The sequence below is a fragment of the Rhincodon typus genome, chromosome 19 (assembly GCF_021869965.1).
Source record: "Rhincodon typus isolate 14 chromosome 19, sRhiTyp1.1, whole genome shotgun sequence".
Classification (NCBI taxonomy): Eukaryota; Metazoa; Chordata; class Chondrichthyes; order Orectolobiformes; family Rhincodontidae; genus Rhincodon; species Rhincodon typus.
Window position 1 is genome coordinate 2,198,816 of NC_063350.1, and position 9,539 is coordinate 2,208,354.

The window sequence follows — 9,539 nt, forward strand, 5'->3', positions numbered from 1 at the left end:
ACTCTAGGACTATAGCAAGTGACGTACTGGGGAACTCAGACTACAGAATGTTCAGTGTGTGAGCTGTTGGACGTTGTGAGTTCTGGGTTGTTCTGTACTTGGTCATGGATTTAATTAGTAACTAACCTTTAAATGACAGCTATTACATTCCAAATTCTGATCCAATGCTTTTTCATATTTAAGATAAAAGTCAACTCTAAGCAACATTGAGTTCCCAAGGATCTGAGGCATGGTTACCTGTACAAAATAACCTGGCATAAACAGACCCAGAACCAGCAACAGCCTGGTCACTGTTTCTGAGTAAGATTCCTAATGTTGTCTCGGAATGATTGCTATCGGTTATACCACAGCCTTTGTATCAGACCGAATTAGCAGAGAAGTTTATTCCTCAGCAGTGATGGTAAGTTGTAAACAGCTGTTGAAGTCAACTCCAATTGCACAGTCCTCTGGAACTAGTGCATGAAAGAGTTAACCAGTTCCTTTTGTCCCGACCACATACAAGGTGTTTCCTCAAAGTGGCCCAGGAGTGATCCAGTCTCAAACCAGATAAAGGTTTATTTATTATGAAGTACTGCTGTAAATTATTGAAGAGCACTAAAGTTACGAATTACATACAAGCAAGGATTAAATGAAGATAAGGAGAAAAAGACACTTATAAAGATGAGATTCCATTCGGTTAAAGAATCGTACAATCATGGAATTTTTCAGTATCAAGGGAGGCCATTTGGCCCATTCTGTCTGTACCAGTTCCCAAAAGAGCTACCCAGCTAGACTCATTCTCCAGCCATATCTCCGTATACCTCCAATTTCATCTCTTTCAAATATATCTCCAGCTCTATTTTGAAATCTCCTGGGAATCCACCTCCACCCCTCTCCCAGGCAACGCATTCTGAATCCTAACAACTCTCTGAGTAAAGAAATTGTTCCTTATCTCACTGCTACCTCTCTCGCTGACAGTCTTGAAATTGTGACCCTAGTTACTGACAAACCAACTAATAGAAACAGAATATCCTTCTTTACCCTGTCAAAATTGTTCATAATTTTGAACATCTCAATAAGGTCACCTCTTAATCTTCTCTGGTCCAAGGAGAATAAATCCAATCTCTTTAATCGTTCCTTGTATCTAAAATCTCTCATTCCTGTAAATCTCCTCTGCATTCTCTTCACAGCTTCAGCATTCTTCCTTAAATAATGCGCCCAAGCAAAACACAATACTCCAAATGTGGTCAGACCCATGATTTGGAGAGGTGTAGCATCACTTCCTTACTGTTGTACATTATGCCTCTGTTTATAAACCCAAGGATCCTATAACCCTTCTTAACAACTGTTTCAACGTGCCTGCAGAGAATTATGCACCTGAACCCTCACATCCCTCTGTTTCTGTATTCTCCTCAAAGTTGTCCTGTTGAGCCCGTATTATCTCTCCATTTTTCTTCTACCAAATGCATTCCCTCACATTTCTCTACATTGAAATCCATCTTCCAGGTGTCTGCCCATTTGGCCAACATATCAATGTCCCTCTGAAGTTGTTCAGCATCATCTTCACAATTCACTATTCTCTCTAGCTTAGTATCATCTTAGAGATTTTGCCGTCAACACCCATCTCCAAGTTGTTTAAATAAATCACAAAGGAGCAAGGGTCCCAACACTGATCCCCTTAGAACACCACTTTCAACTTGTCTCCAATCTGAGAAATGCCTTTCTATACGTGCCCTCTGTTTCCTACCTTTTAACCAACTTCTAATCGATGTGGCCAAGGACCCATCAATCCCAAACATTTCTAATTTTCTAACCAACCTGCCATGTGGCATCATATCAAATGCTTTCTGAAAGTCCAAATATACAATATTCACAGACTACCCTCATCCACTGACTTTGTCACCTCATCAAAGAACTGAATAAAATTTGTCAGACAAGACTGACTTTGACAAAGGCATATTGACTGTCTCATATTAATTTATTTTTCTCTAAGTGTATATTTACCTTTTCACATTGTATTGCCTCCATCAGTTTTCCCTCTATTAATGTCAATCTGACAGCTCTGAGGTCTTCTTTGCTCCTTTCCTGAACAAAGGTGTGACATTGCCAATCTTTCAGTCCTCTGGAACTAATCCTGTGTTCAGGGGGTTCTGAAAAATTTCTGTCAACAGCTCCACAATTTACTCCCTTACCTGTATCTGAGCAATCTAGGATGTATCCAACTGGGACCTGGCTATGTTTTTCCCTGGAATGTTGCCAGCCTTTTTAGCACCTCTTCTTTATCCATCACTACAGTGCTTAGTCACTCAACACCCACACTTGGTATAGACAGAAGCAAAATAGTCACTTACTACTCTGCCATTTCCTTTGCTCCAGTGAGCTGCAGTCTTTGTGTTCCTCATGGGCCTCACTCTATCCTTCATTAACACCAATAATGCAGAACATTTTACTGTTTATTTTAGTCCTTTATAATATTATTTGCAGGTGAAGCATTGGTTATTTAGAGGAAAAGGTTGAATGAAGAGTTCTGTTCAGTAGCTGCGATGATTTCTGTAGTTGGAGTTTGCCTTTCTGGATTAAGCATCTTCAGGGAGTGGGTCCACTGTCATTTTTTTATTCATGAAGTGTGGGTCACTGGATCAGCCAGTATTTATTGCCCATCCATAATTACCCAGAGGGCAGTTAAGAGTCAACCACATTGCCAAGGGTCTGTAGTCCAGACCCAGTGAGGATGGCAGATTTCCTTCCCTGAAGGACGTTACTGAGCTAGATTGGGTTTTCCTGACAATTGATTCCAGATTTTTATTGAATTCAAATTCCACTATCTGCCATGATGGGATTTGAACCCAAGTCCCCAGAGCGTTATGTGGGTCTCTGGATTAATAGCCCAGCAATAATGCCACTAGGCGTCACCTCCCCCCAAGACACTTTAGAAACTTGATTCCTTTTCAGTAGGACAGGGATGTTTCTGGGTACCTTCCTCTATAGGCCCCAGTTGCAGAGAGAAAAGCCAACCCACCCAAACTGCTCACTATTAGTTCAACTGAGAGGTGTGGCCTGGGCTTGTCTTCATGGCTTCACCTGAGGTCTCCAACAAAACGAGGGTTCCCAGCCAGTTTTTAAACAGTTCCTGGCTACTATCCTGAATTCTCCATTCATGCTTCTATATTAAGTATGCTGAGGTCTGGTGCCCGGCCCCAATCATTTTTTTAGCCAAAGTAATTAATTTTGTAGGAGCAAATTACTACAGATGCTGGAGATCACAGCAGGTGAGATAGTATCCATGGAGAGAGCAAGCTAACGTTTCAAGTCTAGGTGACTCTTCATCAGAGCTGAAGTGAAGAGAGGTAGGTCCAGCCCTGCACCTTGTTGTCTCGAGGTAGGGACAGCATTTATGCAATAGTTGGTGGGGGGAAGGGTTTTGGGTGCAGAGTGCTTGGGGAGAAAAGATGTTGATAGTTCAAATTAAGTGATCGGCAGAATCATAGTGTGTTTACCTGCCAGACTCGAAAGGATGACAGTCCCATTGGGGGAAGGGGGTTGGGCGCAGGGGAGAGAGAACATGGTGATACAGAATATAACAAGTAAAGTTAAAAGAAAAGGAAGGAATGGGTTCACATTTGAAGGTATTGAACTCAATATTAAATCCAGAAGGCTGTAAAGTGCCTAGTCTGAAGATGAGATGTTGTTCCTGCAGTTTGCGCTGTGATTCAGTGGAACACTGCAGCATGCCAAGGACACACACATGGAGCATGCAAGCAGGACGCTGTGTTAACATGACCAGCTACGGGAAGGTCAGGGTCATGCTATCGCATGGACTGGAGGTGTTCAATCACCCAGTCTGCGTTTGCTTTCTCCAATGCAGATTGGCCACATTGAGTGCAGCGAATACAATGCACAAGATTGGAGGAGGTACAGGTGAAATGCTGCTTCACGTGGAAAGACTGTTTCAGCCCTTGGATGGTGAGCAGGGAGGTGGTGAAAGGGCAGGTGTTGCACCTGCTGTAGTCCACGGGAAGGTGCCGTGAGGAGGAGGTATTGTTGGTGGCTGTGGAATGGACTAGGGTGTCCCGGAGGGAGCAATCCCTGCTAAAATGCATTCGGGGGAGTGAGGGGAAGATGTGTTTGGTGGTGGCATTCTGCTGGAGTTGTCTCAAATGGCGGGGGATGATCCTTGAGTGTGGGGGATGATAGGATGAAAAGTGAGTACAAAGGGGGCCCAATCACACTGTTGAGAGTAATGGAAAGGGGCAAGGTTAGAAGCACAGTGACAGGTCAGATGCGGTTGACTACACTGGGTGGGAAACCATGTTCACGGAAGAAGCAAGCCACGTCAGCAGCACTGTTTTGGAAAGTGACATCATCAGAACAGATACAACGTAGGCAAAGGAAGTGGGAGAATGGGATGGAGTCCTTGCAGGACGTGAGGTGTCATGAACTGTAGTGAAGGTAGCTATTGGGAGTCGGAGGCTTTATAGTGGAGGCAGTGGACAGTTTATTCCCTGAAATGGAGACAGAGAAGTCAAGGAAAGGAAGTGTCAGAAATGGACGACGTGAAAATTATAGATGGGTGGAAATTGGAGACAAAATGAACAATGTTTTCAAGGTCCTGGCAGGAGCATGAAACAGCACTGAAGCAGTCATTAATGTACTGAGAAAAGAGTTGTGGGGTGGGGCAGTGTAAGACTGGAACAAGGATCATTCCACATGCCCTAAAGAGTGGCAGGCATAACTGGAACCCATGCGGGTATCTGTAGCCCCTCCTTTGACTTGACAGAAGTGAAATGAGTTAAAGGAAAAATTCTTCAGTGAGAGAACAAGTTCACCCAGGCAGAGGAGAGTGGTGGCGGAGAAGGATTGTTCAGGCCTCTGGTTGAGGAAGAAGCTAAGAGCTCTCAGACTATCCTAGTGGGGAATGGAAGTATGGAGGGTTTGGACATCCATGGTCAGCCAATAAATTGAATCATTCCTATTGTTCCAGCTTTGTTGAGATAGGAAGAGCTATTCACACCTTGAGGACAGCAAAACTTAAAAAGCTTCTGTTTACCCCTATGGAAATGCTAATTGAATTCCAAATGTATTTTGTGTTTCTTCTTGAGATAGGTACAAACTATTTCCTCTAACTGGCTGATTTTGGTTGAGTTCACAAGAGATGTCAGGAGACTTCTGGGGACTTCTTTTTCCCAGAAATCTCCTCAGTGTCCACTTTTAGGAGGAAATTACAGTTCATTCTGAACCCTGTAATATTATAGTTACTTGTTTTGGAGTTTTCTTTATCTACTCATTTGTGCAATTTGGGCATCACTGGCTCGGCCAGCATTTCTTGCCCATCCCTAGTTGCCCCTTGAGAAGGTGGGGGTGAGCTGCCTTCTTGAATCACTGTAGTCCTGCTGTAGGTTGACCCACAATGCCCTTAGGGAGGAAATTCCAGGATTCTGACCCAGCGACACTGAAGGGACGGCAATATATTTCCAAGTCAGGATGTTGAGTGGCTTGCAGGGAAACTTGGAGGTGGTGATGTTCCTATATATCTACTGCCCTTGTCCTTCTAGATGGAAGTGGTCGTGGGTTTGGAAGGTGCTGCCTGAGGATCTTTGGTGAATTTCTGCAGTGCATCTTGTAGATAGTACACACTGCTGCTACTGAGGGTCGGTGGTGGAGGGAGTGGACGCTTGTGGATGTGGTGCCAATCAAGTGGCTGCTTTGTCCTGGATGATGTCGATCTTCTTGAGTGTTGTTGGGACTGCACCCATCCAGGGCAAGATAGCACTGTTGATGACACCTTCCATCACTTTACTGATGATCAAGAGTAGATTGGTGGGTAGTAATTGGCTGGGTTGGATTTGTCCTGCTTTTTGTGTACAGGACATACCTGGGCAATTTTCCACATTGTCGGGTAGATACCAGTGTTATAACTGTACTGGAACAGCTTGGCTAGGGGAGCGGCAAGTTCTGGAGCACAAGTCTTCAGTACTATTGCCGGAATGTTGTCAGGGCCCATAGCCTTTGCAGTATCCAGTGTTTCTGACTGTTTCTTGATATCACGTGGAGTGAATCAAATTGGCTGAAGACTGCTCTCTGAGGAGGTTGAGATGGATCATCCACTCGGCACTTCTGGCTGAAGATTGCTGCGAATGCTTCAGCCTTATCTTTTGCACTGATGTGCTGGGCTCTCCCATCATTGAGGATGGGGATATTTGTGGAGCCTCCTCCTCCAGTGAGTTGTTTAATTGTCCACCACCATTCGCGACTGGATGTGGCAGGACCGCAGAGCTTAGATCTGATCCGTTGGTTGTGGGATCACTTATCTCTGTCTATCACTTGCTGCTTTCGCTGTCTATCATTTGCTGCTTTTTGGTAAGAAACAGCTGTTACTCATAACCCCTATCATGTTATTAACTCATGAGCTTTACAGACAATAAAATACTTTTTGAAATTACTGTATAATGCAGGGAAAATCACAATCAACTTACATCCAGCAAACACCCACACACCCAATGCTATAAATGACCGGAAAATTTATTTTATTGATATTGATTGAAGGATAAATGTTACCAGATGCCAAAAAAACCTTTCTGCTCCTCTTTGAAGAGTGTCATGAGTCCTTTCATGTTCATCTGGGGGTTGGTTAGCTCAGTTGGCTGGACAGCTGGTTTGTGACATAGACTGACAGCAACACCATGAGTTTAATTCCCTGCACCAGCTGATGTTACCTCCTCAACCTTCCCCCTCGCCCGAGGTATGGTGGCCCCTAGGTTAAACCATCACCAGTTGTCTGTCTCTAATGAGAGAGCGGCCCCATGGTCCAGTGACACTCTATGGTCATCTGAGAGAAAGTAACAGGAATTAATTTTGGTGAAATGGTGAGCACAGGTAAACATAGTTGATATGTTCATAAGAAACGCTTGTTGGAAAGTCTGGAAATCTAGCCGAATTGCTGAGGCTGATTGGAAATTACTGCGGTTTAAACTTGCAAGAAATATTAAAACATTGACTTGCATGGTTATTACTCAAATCCTGATTAGATACAGCCCCAGGACATCTCTGCAGGAGTTCCTCAGGGTAGTGTCCTACGCTCAACCATCTCCAGCTGCTTCATCAATGACCTTCCCTCCATCATAAGGTCAGAATTGAGAAAGTTCACTGATGATTGCACAATGTTCAGCACCACTCGTGACTCCTCAGATACTGAAGCAGTCCATGTTCACATGCAACAAGATCTGGACAATATCCAGGCTTGGGCTGACAAGTGGCAAGTGACAGTCGCGCCACACAAATGCCAGGCAATGACAAATTCTGTTGTGCTTTGACACAGATTTTGGACAGTTTAGTTAAAGCAACACCCAAGGTAGGGGAGGCAATGGCCTAATTCTGGGGACCCGGGTTCAAATCTCACCACGGCAGATGGTGGAATTTGAATTCAATAAATATCTGGAATTAAGAATCTACTGATCACCATGAAACCATTGATGATTGTCGGAAAAACCCATCTGGTTCACTAATGTCCTTTAGGGAAGGAAACTACCATCCTTACCTGGACTGGCCTACATGTAACTCCAGACCCACAGCAATGTGGTTGACTCCGAACTGCCCTCTGGGCAATTAGGGATGGGCAATAAATGCTGCCTGGCCAGCGATGCCCTCATCCCGTTAATGAATTTTTTAAAAATCCATGTTACCTCCCTGATTCAGTGACTCATTGGAAAGAGCAACTGTGTTTGATCAGATCATGTTTCCAGCAGTATTTGAAAATCTAGGCATGCAGCTGTTCTAAGAACAGATGACTGACATTTTATTCTGATCTTCAATTCCCCTTTGCTGAGAAATCACCAACGTTCTGGAGGCTCTGTAGCAGTGACATTTTCCCACCCATTAACTGACGAGCTCCTCGTTAGATGTGTTGAAGTGTTCCTGATGCATGAAGCCCCCTCACAAAATGTTTGACATGGTCAACCCACAATTACAGATCAGTTTGAGAATGATTTTGAACATCTCTTTGCTGGAATTGAACCTCAGCAAAGTGAAAACCAAGAAAACTCCCTGGCTAGCTAGAATCGTGCAAATTGCTGGCGCAGCAATTTAACATTAACTTCTGCATTCAAATTGAACATTCATGCAGTTAATATTGAGAATAAAGAATTTTTTGCATGTAGTTGTCAGTCTCCTGTAATGATGCACATGTGGAGTCAAGACAGAGTTAAGTCTCAGGTGAAATGAGATCTTGGATTCTATCCCTGAACTCCTCTGCCTATTCAGCCACCCCTTTACTTCTTGAAGACCCTTTCTAAAATCTGTTTGTTCAATCAAACTTTCACTCTCTGGTGTAAACACTTAAAAACTGGATCTACACCATCAGCTGCCTGGGTGCCAAATTCTGAAATGTCCTCCCTAATCCTCCTTACCCTCTCTCCATGTTTAATAATTCCCATCAAACCAGCCTGATAACTACCTTTTGTCATTTCTCCTTATGTGGATCAACATCAAGTTCGGTTTGCCACTCTGAATGGCCTTGAGACAATTCAGAAAATGAAAGGTTCTATAGAAATGCAAATGTTTATTGTACTGATGGGGGGCGCGTGGTAATCGATCAAAACCATTAGCCCATTAATTTTGCTATACCTACAGCTGGTTAGTGTTAATTTGGATCTAACTCTTGAAATTGAACAGGACGCTTTTTCCCTGTGGATGGATTTTATTAACTACTCAGTCACACAGCTCATCATACACTCATGAACATGTGTTACCCCTTTATAGTTACCCAGTTGCTTAATTAATCAATTAGCCCCAGTTGGCAACTTAACTCTTTCTGTACTGACTGATGAAAGTCATATTTACTGGTTAAGTAGTTAATTCATTATCAAGTAGATGCTTGAAGTTGATTATTTTAAAGAGGAATATGAATTTTTACAGAGTAAATTTTTTTAGTGTTTTTGAGAAACTTACTGTGGAGCAGTGATGCAGAGCAGGCTGGAAGCCTGAGGAAATGGGATGGCCAGTGTGTCCTGAGCTGGGATGGCCAGTGTGGCCCGAGTGGAATGTGAACGACCAGTGTGCCTGAAATGGAGTGTGGATGGTCAGTGTGCCCCAAGTGGAGCGACGGAATGGCCAGTGTGTCCTGAGCAGGGTGGAGGATGGTCAGTGTGCCCTGAACGGATTTGGGATGGTCAGTGTGCCTGGAGCGGGGATGGACAGTGTGCCCCGAGCAGGGATGGACAGTGTGCCCCAAACAGGGATGGTCAGTGTGCCCTGAGCAGAGTGGGGATGGTCAGTGTGCCCCGAGCGGGGATGGTCAGTGTGTCCCGAGCAGAGTGAGGATGGTCAGCATGCCCCGAGCGGGGATGGTCAGCGTGCCCCGACCGGGGGTGGTCAGTGTGCCCGGAGCGAGGATGGTCAGTGTGCCCTGAGCAGAGTGGGGATGGTCAGTGTGCCCCGAGCAGGGATGGTCAGTGTGCCCTGATGGAGTGGGGATGGTCAGTGTGCCCCGAGCAGACTGGGGATGGTCAGCATGCCCCGAGCGGGGATGGTCAGTGTGCCCAGAGCGGGGATGGTCAGTGTGCCCC

The 9,539-nt window shown here is 44.6% G+C and overlaps 1 protein-coding gene across 1 annotated transcript in view; it reads left to right on the forward strand.

The window, feature by feature from the left end:
• Positions 1-325: 325 nt before the first annotated feature.
• The window catches only part of LOC109938920 (TOX high mobility group box family member 2), a 283,863-nt gene continuing 274,649 nt past the window's right edge, over positions 326-9,539 (forward strand). Inside the window, exon 1 of the mRNA XM_048608505.1 lies at positions 326-400. Coding sequence (XP_048464462.1) covers positions 326-400 — 75 coding nt within the window. The remainder of the gene's footprint in view (positions 401-9,539) is intronic.